A 16,961-nucleotide genomic window follows, 5' to 3' on the forward strand; every position below is an offset into this window, starting at 1 on the left:
CACAACTTCCACTTCTGAAACAGGGGTGTAAGCCACTACTGTAGAAGAGAGAAACAAAAGAACGTGATCCCCTCTGGGGTTTGATAAGGTTAGCCATCTGCTGGGAGGCCAAGGAAATAGATTTTCCTACAACTCACCATCCTTTCCAAAAACTACAGGAGCAGCAAGAGGCTTGGGAGCTTAGCCTACAAGCAACTAATTATGAGGTTGAGCGTGCACTTTGCTGTTTAAATCATGACAATTAAAAACTCCGAGAGCACCCAAGTCATTACAGCCAAGATCCCCAAAGTTTTTGCAATCAGCTAATCAGAGGGCCCCTGCTTGTTTCCTGTTTGACAATCAAAGCAGGAACTATGGAGACCACTCCGAAGAGCCACTAAATGAATTAACCGTTCACTCTTCCCCCAAGCGCCTGCCTTGTAAATGTAGGCTTTTGCCACCACGCTTGTCAAGAAAAGGAGATGTTATCTAGTTTGACAGTTTTTTTTTTTTTCCTAATATCTGGGACCTTTTCGTTGCACTAGTGAGAGATATTTAAAAGGTAATGCTTTCCTAACTGCCTTTTAAGCAATTAGGACATAATGCTACATTAGTGATGCGCATCTTCCTTGGTGGGTGTGGGGGCAAGTAATCAGGAGACCCATTGGGCAGCTATGTTGTTCCTGTGCTCCATAATGCATCTTTTCATGAACAATAAAAAGAAAGGGGCCGCATTAGTCATCAGCGCTTCCACAGTAGCATGCTTTCTGTTCTGCTTTGTTAATTACAGGATCAGCTTTCAGTAAGTCTCAAGCAACGAGGTGCATGTGCTCAGCAGGGCAAGGCAGCAACAATGGCGGTCTTCCTTCCCATTGCCAAGAAAGGGCTCTCATGGAACCACAGGGAAGAGGGAAACAGGGGGAGGGGTGAGGGAAGGAACTGCTAAGCAACTTCATTAGTACTTAGCACATGATAAATAGTGTTTAGAAAGCTCCAGGTACACATGTTAACTGCCTTCAGAAAAGGAAAATGTGGTCTCCACTCATAAAAACCTACCATCGAACTTCTCCGGCACAACACAGGTGTCATCACAGAACTGCCTGGGGCCCTTTTCGAACATGCAGCCTGTGGGAGGAGAACAGGACACGCTCATTAATGACAGAATATGAACTTGCACTCACAAGCTCTTCACGAAATGACACTAAAGATGTTTGGGAATTGATTCTGCCATTTCCCAGCCTTTTGATATTTGACACATTAGTTTGGCTCTTTGCCTCAGTTTCACCTTCTATCAGATGGGAATGAGAATAATAAAGCTATTTGGAGGACTGAATAATTTTAATGCATTCCAATTTAGAAGGGTGCCATAGCACAGAGATATATAAACATGAGAGATTTGTTAGTGCTAACCTAACTATAGACCTCAGAAAAATTTTGGCAAACCTATGTTTAATAATGCATCGTTTTGTTTTCTGGCTTCTCCTTTCATTATGAGAGTCATTAAGGTCAATTGCTGGTCTTGTCCTTGATTTCTGGTATTGTTCATTCCACTCTGGATTTACCCTTTTCTTCATTGTAGAAATAAAACCTAGAAAGCTAACATGCTCATTTAAAAGTAATTTTTATTATACTTTGTGTGTGTGTGTGCGTGTGTGTGTCTTGAAAGCATGTCACAGCATGAGCCTCAAGGTTGGAGAGCAGCTTGTGGGACTGGACTCTCTCCTCCCACCTGAGTTGATGGATTTGGCAGACTGGGCTCAGCTTGTGAGGTTTGATGGCAAGTACCTTCACACATTGGATCATCTCTAACCCCATTTCATAATTATTAGCCAAGAGAGGAAGAAAGGGGGTTTTAGTGTTGCTTTGTTTTGTTCTGTAACATAACTCAGCTCACAGAAAAAATAAAAATAAACCGATATCTTCTTATCATTATTTTCTCTTTTACATATGCTTGGACTCACCTAATTGTCACCTTAAAATATAGAAAGAAATTTCATACAATTTAACCATAGCTTTATTTCTCAAATACAATGTTCTCTATGCTAGGTTTATAATTTAATAACATCAGCAAAAATAATTACACTGCAAAACTTCTGCTCTCAGGTAGACTTCTGCTACCACTTAAATGTCTATTAATATCATTCACATAAAATCATGAATACTAATCCTAACTGAAAAGGTTGTATCTATGGCAATTTTACTGAAGAAACATGGTATTTAAGAAACATGTACATAGTTCCAGGAATCCTTCTGAGAAGATAATATCCAGTTAATCATTTCTTGTCTATTACTTTGCAGATGACAACATCTTTAAAGCAGAGCATCCCACTGTGGTTACCCGAGATAAAAATTCCTTCTCTACACAGTTTATGTGAACCCATTCTTAATAATGACTTTTCCATATGGTGCAAAATTTGGGACACTGAAAGGCAAAATCAATCTACCATGTTTTACTTCAAACTATGGCTTAGGTTCAGCTGACTGTTCTCTAAGATGTGTGTCAAAAGCGTGCAGCAAGGTACGGATGCTGTAAGGAGCAGTTTCTAGCTGAATGACCTCTGTCAGCTGGGAGAAAAGAACGCAGCGATTTGTGCAGAAAAGACTCATGTTTTCACCCAAGCATTAGCCACTAAGACATACAATGTAAAAGAGAACCCTTTACTTTCAGACGACAGAGCATGGCGTGTGTTTATCATGCCTTGCTGGGTACTGAACCCAAGGCCTTGGGTATTGTTGCCTAAGCACTCAGCCATTGATCATCCCCATCCCCCAAACAAATATTCTTTTCAATAATGTTTTAGGAACATAAATGCTTTTTTTCCAAGGCATACAATAAATGAATAAGTGCATCCATATTTTGGAATTTGTAATTACTTCTAATGTTATGTATAAGGAATTTTACAAAATGGAGAACTTAACTTCTGTTCTGCTTGGATGAGCCAGGAAGCCTTCTTGCCTCATATAAATGGAGTGGCAGCTAGGCACTTCTGAAAGAAGAAACAAAATTTGTCAAAGAAAGGCAGGTGAGCAGAGCAGGACAGGCAGAAGGTACACAGAAAGCACAAAGACAGCAAGAATCCCGACGATCGAGTCTGTCAGCACGTGGAGAGCATGTTCGGCGGGGCCTCCAAGAAATGAAAGCTAAGTGTGTCACACTGGAGGCTGACTCTCTTCAGTACACAGGTCAACACAGTGCTACCAGCCCCACTTTGCTGAAGTTTGACAGTACCACACCAGTGTGTTTAGGGGCACGTGGAGTTCATGTATGTATCCAGCCGCGTTCTGTGTGGGCATGGTGCTGAACTCAGAGAAAGGCTTGGCCACGGGTGACTTCACATTACTAAGAAAAGATAGACTAATTAAATGTCATAAATTATCTCGAGCCTTTTAAGGTCTTGAACTGTCTCCCTCAGATAACAGCATATCTGGCTTTTAGTTTTTATTAAGAATATAGATCACATTCACAGTCAGTGAAGAAACAGTACACAATAAGCAGTTTCACAATGCCTGTGCTAAGAGGCTCCACCCACAGGGTCCAGGGGTCTGGAAAAGGAAACAGAAGTGGCTAGCTATGAAGCCTGACTCAATGCTGAGTCAGAACTGAACTATATATGGCCCAGGAGACACACGATTAAAATTCAAGTCTGTACTATTACGTAAACTAAGTTTGGACAAACCTTTCTTTACCTGTGTTTCTATACGATACAGTGTTGGGAGATGCTCCCTGACTTCTCCAGCTCCCAGTACAGGGCAGATTCACTCACAACCAGAGACAGACGCAAGGCAACCCAAAACATAAGGGCCTTCCCGTATTTTACCAGTTTCTTCTGAGTGAGGTTTTTATCCTCTTAAAGATCCTTAGAACAGAAAGTTTCTCGTCCCCCAACCAAGTCCTACTCTTGAATGTGTAAACACTTGAGATCAAGTCAATTATAGCATTTGTATGTTTTACTAGTTTTTTTTTTCTTTTAGCAACATGAAAACCCCTAAATGTATACTACAAATGTTCTATTTAATACAAAACACCACCTTCTTCCCACTCCTTTCAATTAATATACCACCCTTAAGGAATAAATTGACAGGCGCTGTCTCTTCAGACCTATTCATCTACACACTCATTGTAACAATAGATAATCAGTATCCTTTGTTTGGCCCGGCTTTTCCCTTGGTCTAGAATTCTCCATTTTCAAAGTCAGTATTTTTTTTCTTGTTCTGATGAAAAATGATAATTTTTTTGGATCTAATGATTAATGTCAACAAATACATAAGCAATTTTTGCCATAGAAATATTTTAACCCGTATGGTTTTAATCTAAAACATCTTACCAGAAAGCCATAAGTCTAAAAACATTTTTAAAGCATGGATTTGATGGTACACACTTATAATACCAGTATTCAAGAGGCTGAGGAAGAAAGATTGTGAGTTTGAGATCAGCCTCTGTCTCAAAATCAATGACAAGAGAGCAAAACAGAAAAAAGAAAAACAAAACAAAACCAAGAAGCAGAGAGTCAAGGAGGTCAGAGGCTGGGAGGGTAGGTCAGTTGTAGAATCCTTTTTCAGCATGCACAAGACCCTAGGTACAACCTTTAGCTTCAGCCAGACAAAATTAAACACTTACATGAAGTGAAAGCACATAAGAAATAATAGCTTATGTGATGAAGATAGTATAAATCTTACAAATGCACATTTTTCTACAACATGATTTATACAATTTATTATATAGTACATAACTCTTGGTCTGTGAAGTAAAGGAAAACCTTTTCCTGACAGGATTGATAATAGGCCAAACAGTTAGCAAGCCACTTTATCCCAACTTTAAACTAATGACTGAGCTTCACATTAATTTTTAATGGTATTCTGATTTATTGCCAGGCATAAGGTCCCTCAAAACAGCTGGGCCTGGAAGAGACAGTGTTAATGACGGCAGTCGGGGCAACAGCTGCTCAGAGGGAGAGTTTCGCTGTACTGATGTTGACACCACACCACGAAACACCCTTGCTGACCGAGGCACACCTGGAGCTCGGTTGTCCAAGCAGCTGGCGGCTCTGGAGGCAGCTAGAGGAAACAGCTCCATTACATGTCGGTGTGGCTAAATGCACACTTTCTACCCCAGAGGGAGAGAAAACGGGGGCAAGGAGAACATGCAGAAGGGTCCTTAGAGAGCGTGTTTTACCGTGCTGTACAGTTCGTGGGATCCAGCAGACACCACGTCAGAGACATTTGATGTACAGTTTGTCTCACTCTTCTGCATCTAGGAAGCAGCCGCTGCCTCCGGTGCTTCCCTTACGCTGTAGCGCTCCTCAAAAATTCTAGCTCTTCACATATTTCAAACAGATTTTCCTAAAATTTTCACATAGTAAGGCCCAGGCCAGATCTTCATTACAGTTTTCAAAAGACCAACGTGTGATTTACATTTCAAAGAAGAGAATGAGTAGCAATTTATGGAGAAAAATGTGCTTTTCCAATTCCTACCATTTACTATAAGAGAGCAAATAAAATTAACAACTAGGTTTTAAAGGCGAGCCCTTGGCTAGCATTTTGAAATTCAGTCTGCCCTTAAAATGGATGCCATTTATATAGTTCAGAGAAGCCAGAGAAAAATTAAATAAAAGACAGGGCTGGGAGGTTTGTTCACATAGAATAACTAAAGTCATATTATTCTAAAGTGATACCAGTTAATTTATGACTATCAGAGTGGGTCAGACTCTAATCAAATTGTAGAAACATTTCCAACGTGATTATTCAATCACATGACTAGCATGGTGAATTAGGGCCGTAAACACTGCTCTGAAGTTCATCAGAGTAATGACTTGCCCAGAAAAATTACTGCTAATTAAATTGCCTGCTGCTTTCATTTCTACCTTATCTAATAATAATAACAATAATAAAAAAAGTCCAACTGGTGCGATTTGGCATTACATTTGAACTTTTGCTAAATGCTCAACTAAGATCCAAACTGGCTAAGTGCTGACTTCAAAGGCAGATGTTTGGTGACAGGGACGGAGGTGCGGCACAGCGTTCCAGCTACTTGTAGACGGAAGTTCAATGCACTAGCAACAGCAGTGTGTAAGCTGATCTATGCGAGCACGCTAGGACGGCAGGAGGCTTACGCCCTGTCATCTGGCATCAGCCGGTTATCACTTTAGGATGACCCACCCGGCACAGTGATCGCCAACAACCACTTTGTCACCTAGTAGGCACAAATCATTTCATGGGAATGTGGCTTTGCATAGATTAGCTAACAGCTCTTTCTTCAACCTTCTCATCTGTAAAATGGGAGTGCTGCTGTTACTTTAAAAAGGATTGTTAAGAGGAGCATATGGAGAAGGTTGTATGTAATATTTTCCATAGGACCTGAAGACAATAAGAATTTAGGATGTAATTACGTACTTCCGAATCTTGATTTCTGGTTCTTAAGTCCCATGAACTAATTCATTTGTTGGTTACTAGTGAAGTTATTCTGGAATAGTCTCTGTAAATCTATCTCTTAATCTATGGTATCTAAAATATACTGATTGAGGAGTCATGAATTTATGATTAAGTCAGAATTTCCATCAGATGTTTTAAATACTCGAGTATCTACCTTTGAACTTCATTTTTTCCCCCAATATTAACCCTTGATGTTTGTTCTTAAATAACACTGGCCTATGAAGTTTAAAAGTCAGTTTATAAATCAGATTATATAAATTGAATTTAGGACAAAGGATTTTTATTGATGTAGAAACTTGTGGATCAAAGCGCTCTAAAACACGATATTAGTGCTGACCAAATCAGCTCACAGAAATCACAGTGCCTGTAATTTGTTACAGATGAGCTCTTGTGGTGATGAAAGCTGATCTAATACGCTGTAAAAATTCAAAGCAGCGAAGTGCTGCTGGCATCTCGAGGCTTCGATGCATGGGTTGGGTAGGAACAAAGCACTCTAACTCCACTGCCAGGCTGGGGTAGGCTTCATGGAGTGTCACTACTAAAGGTATCAAATGAAAGTGATACATAAAGTATCGCTTCATATCAAAATACATGTGCAAGAAACTTCTAAAACAGCTGCTCTCTCCCTCTTTGCCTGACAAATGTACAGCTGTGCAGGAACAGACAGTACAGATCTGGGAAGCTTTACCAAAGGTTTGACCACAGAGTGCAGTTTTGAATTTGCACATGTAATATGCCAGGCACTCCTTTGATTTGCATATTTGCTGCTCAGTTGTACAAAATGAAAATTTTCTTTAGGGTATCATTTGTATAAGTTTCCAAAAGCTACATCAGGTCCAGACAGGAAAGATTTGTCACGATTGTCTAGGGCATTTTTAGTGGTTGCTGAAACTGCTTTGTTATCAAATAGTGTGTAAAACTGAGAATATCTCATATGACAAAATGAACCAGGAGGTGGGAAAGGGAGTTTCCTTTATTTTTGCTTCTGGCTGGAAACCTGCAGTAATAATCAGTGTACAACTTAATTATGGCTTCAAATGTCTTAAGGTAAATAAGAAAGCCTGGCGAACTAGGAGTGGCTCCAGACTGTGCCTTTGCTTTCATTTAAATTAGAATGCAAAAAATTGCCTGACTGTATCCTTTAACTCCTTGTAGGAGTGATATGACTAAATGAAGCCCACGTGAAACCATCCCTCCATTCATTCATTTTTGAAATAGGGTCTCATTCTGTCCTCTAGACTGACCCTGCCCAGTATTGGACTCACAAGAATGAGCCACCATGCTGAGGTCTGTTCAATACATTTGGATAATGGGAGAAATTTTAAAATGATAAATATACAGAGCCAAAACAATGTATTCAGTAAAAGATACGTTTGAAAGCATTATGTGTTTGTAAGTGTGTGTGTGTGTGTGTGTGTGTGTGTGTGTGTGTGTATTTCAATGCCAAACCTGGAAGATTTAACACTTTTTGTTAGTATTATTATTTAACAAATTTCTGAAAATCATTCTTTCAAATCCTGAGGTGTCTTGGGATAGACAGTGGTAGAGTTCTTATCTAACATGCAGAAAGTACATGGTTCAAACCCAGGCACTAAACAGAAATATCCTGACATAAGTGATATTAACAACTTAGGACACCAACTTGACTCAAGAAAAGATGACTATTAGAACTTAATTCATACCTTTCAGGTCTCCAAATGTCATTTCACCAGTTTGAGTTTATTTGTCTCTTCTCACTTTACTTTAATATCAAGTATCACATTAAAAAACCCAAAGGGAGTCCAGGACATAACACAAGCTTCATGAAGACAGGTACAAATGTAAATACCCAAACACCCATGTTACTCTTTAACTCTGCTTTTACATTTGATGTGCAATGAACTTGGTACATAGTTAATTAAGAAAACTACATTTTATCATTTCTTAAAAGACACAGTCATAAAAAAGATGTTTTTACACCCACAATGTACTGAGGTAATCTGCAAGTTATTGAGTCCAAAAGAAGTTCCAGCAGTGTTGTATCCAGATTCACATGAGAAAGAAGGCAAAGGAGGAGGAGTTTCGGCAGTGAAGCTTTGTGGACCTCCTGGTTCTCAGCTAGGAAGGTCCCCAACACAAGTCTGAAGAGGTGGTGAAAGGGATGGAGAGTTAGCTCAGTGGCAGCTGTGTAGTGTATTTTATGTTCTTGCAGAGAACCTAGGTTTGATTCCCAGCACCCAAGTGGGGGCTCACAACCATCCATCGTTCCAATTTCAGAGTATCCAACACCCTCTTCTCCCCAGGTCCGAGGCACACATATGGCACATAGACATTTGTAGGAGCAAAATACTCATACACATAAAATAAAATAAATACATCTTTAAGAAGAAAGGAACGGATTTGGCTATAGCTTAATGTTTAAGAAGGGAATGATGAATTTAGCATTGCTTCCCTCGTGCTTGGGATATTTCTATTTCAGCAAACTATGAAGGCAAATAAACTAAACCTACACTGTCAGACTTGTCTCTAAAAAGAGGGAGAAGGCTACAAACGTTCCTAGCCATCACAGTGTTGGCAAAACCAAGGAAGGAAGGATGGAATGTTGCAGAGAGGTGAATTCAATATTTCAGAGACATAAAGGCAGCATAGTAACAAGCAACAGCCTATAATTTCTCTTCTGAAAGTACAGACTTCTTTCATAAGTCCCTGAGATATTTTTGGACAGTATCACATACAAAACACAAGGAGGCCTAAACAGCTTATGACTATGCTGACCCCAGGATTCCATAAGTTTTACAGGCCTGTGGTTTTACTTAGCTAGACTCAAAAATAAAGTTCAAGTGGCAGAAGGCACAAGCTTCATGATGATTTGGGATATCTACTGGATATTGCCATTGTCTGGCACTTCACACGGGACTAAAAGTAAATATGAGAACCAACGCTATTAGCTGACCAGTGAGTCACAACAGCGCTCTGCAGTGAAAATTCAATCCTGAGTATCCAGTCTGTCCTGAATTTGTTTCCTGTTGGACTCTGTATGATTTGAAAGGAAAGTATCTATGACAGACTTTTTCCTCTTGGTTTCATCTTTCCTGGGATTCTTACCATATTCGAATAATTTGTTCAGCTTGCTTCCAACAACAACAAAAAAGGAAACTAGTAACGAATTTTGCGTGAGTTATGCCAGACACATAACACAGGATTTATATGTACTGACTTCAGTAGACTATCTCATACACGTCACCTTATTCTCTAGCCCAAGTATGAGATCATGGCACCTTTTTAAAGGACTCACAATCTCTGAAAATTCTACAGAGACCATGACAAAAAGTCATGCCAGTGAATGTCCTGCATTGTCGTCTGGTCCTGTACTACGTGCCAGACACGATGTTAGGCACTTCACAAACATGAGCATGTTTAATCTTTACAAAACACTAGGCTCACTTTGCAGGTAGGTAAACTGAGAGCGAAAAGGGACCACAAAGCTCACTTCACGTGATACAAACGATGAACAGACATCAGGCCCAGGAGGTGGTATTTTCTCCAACGCTACATCAACCGCATGGTTTTACCACTTAATGCTGGACATATATAAAACACAGAGCGGGTAGACAAAGCAATAAATTCTTAGAGCTCATACGCAAAGAGGAGCCAGATAGAAAGAGTTCAAAAATCAAAGTTAAAAGAGGCCTGTTAAATAATCAGAACCACAGGATTGCTGGTTTTTCAGTTCTATTTTGCTTTTTGATTATTTTTACTATTTATTTGAATTTCCTGCCCTCATGAAATGTACCTGTACCGGGCACCGCTGAAAGCAGTTCAATAGAAATGTACACACACAGTGAAAACAGTAGGCATCTATTTAACCCAACACAGATTGTTTAAACATTATTTCAAGTTATTTGCATTCTACCCAGATGAAAATATTTATGAAGCACATTTCTCCTCTTAGCTAGCTAACTTCTTTTAGTATGGAAATAGTTGAGTTACAAAACATTTGATAATAATATTTAAAATTCAAAAATTTACACTCAAATGTACAAATTTGCACACACAAACATACACACACTGTTTTGAAAGCAAGGTAATCTTTTGCATCTTTTGTTCACATTCGCTGAACACACACAACCAAACACAGAGATGTAGCCAATGGTCTTTAAGCTGTTTCATTCCATTTCAAATCTTCATTCCACTTATAAAAACAGTTATATGTTCATTTCACCCACTGATGGTAAGCAACTTAAAGCCTAAATGTCCTGGTTGTTTTGTTTGAAAAATAAACCATAAATTATACACTATAAAAGTGCATTCCACCCCTGTCCGGGTCTCCTTTCCAGGCTAGTACAACTGACAAGCACATGATTCTCCCATCCCCCTTTCCTGCCTGTAAAACCTGAGTTACACAAATCATATTTTGTGTTGGCTGAGATGACATATTTGAATGGAATTCAGACCACCAGTTCCTGTTTACGTTTCTGACCTGAGAAGGTTGCCTTCTCCTTCTCCATACATTAGGAACTCTGGAAGGCCATAAACAGAGTCAGGTTACACCCAGGCGGGACCAATGGGCATTAATCATTACTTCCAGTCAACTGGCCAAAGCAGCAGCTGATGGAACACTACACCCCCAGCTCTGGGTAAATGACGCTCCAGAGAGCCAGGCTATGTGTGTGCTTGTGGATGTGTGTGTGTTTCCTTTCAGTCTCCGTTTTATGAATGAAACTCCAGGCTCTGTGGAGTCCATTCATGGAAAAGAAATGCTTACAAGGCTCTGCCCCTAGGGATCAATCGGTCATGGGTAAAACTGATATGATTGGTTTAAGACAGCCTTCAGCCTTCCATTACTGACTTAAAATGCAGTCCCTGTCCATTTGACCTGTGTTAATGCAGAAAGAGTAAATCCAGACTGCAGTCTCAATTCTCAAATCAAATCACTCGCCAAGGCCCCTTACAGTAACTGTGGATTCAGAGTATATTGAAGCATTTCTTAGAAAAACTGATAGCATACACCAGTATCGTGGTTTGGGAGAGTTGCTACTTTAACCAGAATCAAATGGGGAAAAAACCCACACAAGGCATGCAAGGCCATTAAAAGCAGAGTAAAATGGTGAGGCCGATCCATGACAACTATTATAATAATGAGATCAATTAGGTAAATACCACTGTCACTTTTCACAATTGCAGCACCTGGAGCATCAGACTACTTTTCCCTAAACACTGGGTTGAGTGAAAGAAAGTTATCTTTGGATGCTAGGGCAACAGATGGGAGGTTAATGTCTTCCAAAGAATCAATAGCTCCCAAGTGCTTCTCGGCTTTCATTTCTGTAAGCAACAGCATTAAAAGTTAGGAGAGAGGGAAAACAAGCCACAGTATTCAATGAAAATAAACGTGGCCTTCCTTAAGTAACCATGCTTTCTATCGAACGGAGCTCAGCCTTTGGGAGTGTCACATCTCAGGTACAAAAACCCAGAGCTTATAAAACCGTAGTCACAGGTGCACTAGAGATTGCAAAAAATGGAAGTGTTCAAAATCATCTAATCTAAGTAATCATGGAGAAGAGCTGGAAAGGTCTGGTGCTAACCAAACACAGTTACGTGCTTTGTTAACCGTCTGTAACTTGGACTTTTCCTGTTGAGGGAAGAGACCATGTTTGTCTTCTGGTGACTTGAAGCCATGTGGGAACATATTCGAAGTCAATAGGCCCTGTGCGCACACCTGAGCAAATTGTTAGGGAAGTAACGCCAGGCCTGGAGAGGGCACAGGAAGTCTGAAGCAGGGCAGGCTGTTTCAAATCTGTTCCTACTGGGGCATTATGACAGCTCAACATTTAACTAACAGCCGCTAACATCAGGCAAGCCAAATGCTGGAAATCAACATTGCAGCCTTATCTTGGAGCCTCAAATTTTAAATAATTGAAGAAGGCACGTGGGAAGATGATTGATAACCACCATATGGAATGCTGCTAATGAATAAATACACACATTTTAAGTGGTATACTTTTTTTGGTTTTTTGTTTTGTTTTGCTTGTTTTTTTTGTTTCTTTTAAAGAAGACGTCTCACTATGTAATCCTGACGGCCTTGAGCTTCTTTTATAGACCAGGCTGGCCTCAACCTCCTGGATCTCTGCTTGCCTTTGCCTCCAGAGTGCTGGAACTAAAGGTATGTGCCACCAGAGAGAGCATTATCTCATATTTTTAAGAATGTAATGTTGAATTTAATGCTGAATAACCCCCATGACTCCAAACATTTAAAACCTGATTAATACAGTTCATGGGATACAGCCTAACAGCTATTTGGAGAAGGACATTCAAATATTTGCAAGTTGATTCAAGATTTGGATTCAGTTCTTATACTGAAACACAGACGACCTACCTAACTTTACTTTTATGATGGTGCAAGAGGAATATGCATTCAGTAGGAGCTGTAACTCAAAATTTGAATTCTGATCATTTCCCGGGTTGGATCCTTTCCTGAGACTCTGGGCAGTGGTCCTGAACTGCAGTTCCTTGTCAGTCACAGACACACAAAGATAGGCAAACTGTAACACTGTCCTGCTCTTCAGCAGTATTGCTGTACAAGTTTAACACATTAAACATCTTTTACCTGCATTTTCCTTCTACATGTGTCGAACAGTGTAATTTCATTACACCTGAAGGGCCCTTCATAATTCTTTAAAGAGTTAACAAGTTCTGGATACTGTGGCTTTTCCTATTTTAGTTGTTCCATTCTTCCAGCGAGAAAGTGAACTGAGATAATCATGTAGCTGACCAGAGAAGGTGTTCGTCAGGGAGGATGTGCTGACTGTCATAGCAGAAAAACATACCCCAGCTCTTCGCCCACTTAACTGTCCAAATGGAATCCCAATTCTCATTAGGATTTTAGAATACCAAAAAGTGGAAAAACAGTGTCTTCAGAATGGCATCACTGAGTCACCAATGGTATAAGAATGTACGTCTCCTTCTGTAAGTTAATAATAAGTTGTTTTTTAAAGATAGCATATTCGAGTGTTATGGGTAGAGGACGCAGGTGCCCTAAAGACCCAGTATTGAAGATTTAGTCTCCTGCTGTTAGTGTTGTTTCAGAGGTGGTGGAAACTAGGAATTGGAGGAAGTCTCACCTACTTCTCAGTCTCCAGAGAAAGAACGAGGAAGGTTTTATTGGGTCTCCTGCCCCCCAATCTCTTTGTGGTTGCTGTGGGCCACGAGCAGCACAGCCTCCTCTTCCTCCTCTCCCATACATCCCCTCTGAGACGATGCTTTATTTCACCAAGAGGCAACATTGCCTAGGACTATGGACTGAGATCCCTAGAGGCTTGAACCAAAATAAACCTTTCCTCCTCTTCAGTTGTTTGTATGAGGCTTGCTGCCACTGATGACAGAGTTCTAGCGTAGTGTTAAAAGGGGTAAAGATGATAGTAGTCACGTTTGAAGATGCACTATGAGTAGTTTTAACCTTCTTAATTTTATTGTTTTTTTTTTCCCCCTTCGGCGGTTTACAAGTATAGTCAATGGATTAAGTTGCTGACAATTCATCTCCAAACACATAAAAGAAGGCTTTGTACATCTACAGAAATGAAAAAAAGAAAAAAAAAAAAAAAAGAGGTACATTGTTCTTATTGCCTAAACTAATGATTTCTCATCCTGTAAGACTCAATGAAAAACTGTGTTCTGTGGGTGAAAGGCCAAGCCATGCTCACTCCCGGCAGAGTTAGGACTCGCTTTACTGCTGTCCATCTGAACGCTTAAGATAACATCTACTAGCACAGGACCGTGCTCAGGACATAAGAATTCACCTCTCGCCCCATTTCAGAAATTGAAGGGGTCTCAGAGCTCTTTGTTAAGGCCTCAGAGGCCCACCAGACACAAGTCATCATTTCCCATTTCTCTGCGTACACGTCATTGCTGAGGTGAAGAACAGATTGGTTTGGAATGAATGAAAGGAGGGACACGCTACTCTTTCTTGCATCTGTTTCAGCTACTGTGGGACCTGCAAACTTGCTTGTGTAGAGTGGTCACAGCTGACAGAAGTTTCGAGTGTTCTGGTTCAACTGTATGCCTCAGGTACAAGGATAGGGAAATAACATAGTGAAGTCTGCTAAGAAGGCTCAAAGTCAACTCTCATTCAAAGGCCATGTAGCTATTGGGCTACTAATGTGCTTGTCGTCTTTCTTCTTATTATGAAGACTTTGCCAGAAGAACTTTATAAAGAGTTAATAACCTTTGATAAATCTTTGATAAAGTCATTTTTTCCAATGTTGCTTTTTACTTTATGTGTATGGAGCTTTGACTGCATGTATGCGCATCCACCATTTGTGTACCTGGTGTCAGCGGAGGTCAGGAAACAACACTGGAGCCCCTAGCAGTGGCGTTATAGGCATTCGTGAACTGCCATGTAGGGTCTAGGAACCAAATCCAGGTCTTCTGCAAGAGGAGTGAGCATTCTCAACTGGTGATCTCTCCAGCACCAGAGAAACACAGTGCTGGGGAGCTAGGCAAGATGGCACACGCCTTTAGTCCCAGCATTCGGGAGATGTGTATCTCCAAGTTCATGGACTTCTCAGGCTACATATTGAATTCCAAACCAGGTAGGGCTACATTGTGAGGCCCAGTCTCAAAAAAAGTTTGAGATAAATTTGTTACAGGAAAAAAAAAAAGGTAAGAAGGAGACAACAGAACATATAACATAATCTTAAAGGATTTGAGGTCTGATAATCTGCTATGTGCTCCAGAAGCTGAGGTGAAAGGATTGTGAGAAATTCAAGGTTAACTTTCTCCACACAGTGACGAACAGGCCAACTGGAGTTACAAAAGCAAGACAGTCTCAAAAATAAAAAGGTAAAAATACCTGTCTCACTGGCATTCTAAAGTGACACAAACAGTTATGGAAATGGACAAACGAGTTCATTAAAGTGGGGGGGGGGGCACCCAGGTGAACTGTTCTATACTTTCCAAATGAGACACGTCAGGCATCCTAACTGCGTGTGGTCACTTGGCCAATGAGTGCTGTGTACACACTGAATCTCAGAAGCAGCTAACCGACAAAGACTGCGTGCTGCTTTACAAAGCAGTATCCAGCTAGTGAAGAGAAACAATTAACAGCTTTCCAACATAGTATCATGATGCGACTAGGCTACATTGAATGGCTGGACAAACTGGCTTTGTACTGTCCACTTCTCTTCTCTCCTGTATATTCTGATCCAAGGTCCCCCCCCCCTTTGCATCCCTTGAATAAAGATTTCTACTCTAATAACATAATATTTTGAATTTTTTATCTTAAATATTCGGCAGTTGAAATTGCATTCCTGTAATTATAATTATAACTAATAGGCCTTCCATTTCCCATGTCATAATTAATGTCAGGTTTTATTAGAGCACAATCATGCTGTCTTTTCTCTTTCAAGACATCTTTTATTGTCACAACATTTATAGTACATTGAATTAAGCAATAAAGTACCATGGAATTCCTCTGAAATGATAACTTTAGAGTACAGGTTCTAGATTAACTCACTTAGAAAAGCATTTTTGTATTGTTTTGAAATCACACATAAAGTACTTCCTGATGTGCTACTGGTTCAAAACCAATAAGAAAGAAAAGGGAGCAGTGAATTCGTGATACACAGATTTACGCTCTTGACGGGTTGTTTGATGTACTCTCAGGTAGGCTGAGCTGAGAACAAACCCAATGTCCAGAGGTCATCCTTTCAGGTTACAGTGTGTGACATATCCAAAGGGCCAACTTCATAGCAGCAAAATGTATTCTGATACCAGCAGATTTTCTAAATCATATCCCAAAGCTCTTCCTTTTAAATCACACCCAAACTTTCAGTCTTTACCATTTAACTATTCAAATACAGCTGAATTCTACAGGCAGAACTGAAATTAGAGTTAAGAAGGGTGTCATTTTAAAGCAATTATAATTAGGGCATACCATAAAATCAATAGCTCTCAAACATAGCATTGTATCTTGCAAGCCAGTTGAAGATACATGGCACACTTAGAAAAGACACCCACACTTTTAAGATAGGATGCTAGACAGTTGCCTCAAACTTTTTAGTGGCAAAAGGTGTGCTTCTGAGGCACACACAGTGACTGACTCTAACATTCACACTATATTTGGCCCATAGGCAATGCAGTTGACTCTTACAAATCCACCCCTTAAATTTTTGTCTTACTAGAATCCTGCAATCTCTTCTTGATTGGCTCACATAGTATAAGTGCCGAATTTCATGCTATAAATGCATGTGTTTGCAATATAAACAAGAGAAGATACATGTGGAACAAATCAGAGAATCACAAAAAGATTTCATGTTACTCTTTTTGGGGGCATTATGTATTTAAAAACAGTAAAAACAGAAAATTTTCAGCATATTATACAAATCCCACTGGTTAATTACTTGTATTAATTTATACAATTTCCATCTGTAGTTTCTTTAAATAACTGATGAATTAAACTGTGCTGCAGCCACTGAAAACCACTAGATAAGCATAGCAGCAGTTAAAAGAATTTGAAATTCAGAGACAAATGCTTCCTACCCACAGTAAAGTCCATGGGTATTCAAGGTATTTAATTATGG

The 16,961-nt window shown here is 39.9% G+C and overlaps 1 protein-coding gene across 1 annotated transcript in view; it reads right to left on the bottom strand.

Annotated features, from left to right (window-relative positions):
• The window catches only part of Etv1 (ETS variant transcription factor 1), an 86,970-nt gene that overhangs the window by 14,827 nt on the left and 55,182 nt on the right, over nucleotides 1–16,961 (bottom strand). Inside the window, exons 9-10 of the mRNA XM_055624218.1 lie at nucleotides 2,898–2,966; nucleotides 1,036–1,104 (exon numbers count right to left, since the gene is read on the bottom strand). Coding sequence (XP_055480193.1) covers nucleotides 1,036–1,104; nucleotides 2,898–2,966 — 138 coding nt within the window. The remainder of the gene's footprint in view (nucleotides 1–1,035; nucleotides 1,105–2,897; nucleotides 2,967–16,961) is intronic.

Source organism: Psammomys obesus, unplaced genomic scaffold, assembly GCF_907164565.1.
Source record: "Psammomys obesus unplaced genomic scaffold, mPsaObe1.curated_primary_1811, whole genome shotgun sequence".
In the NCBI taxonomy this organism is placed as follows: Eukaryota; Metazoa; Chordata; class Mammalia; order Rodentia; family Muridae; genus Psammomys; species Psammomys obesus.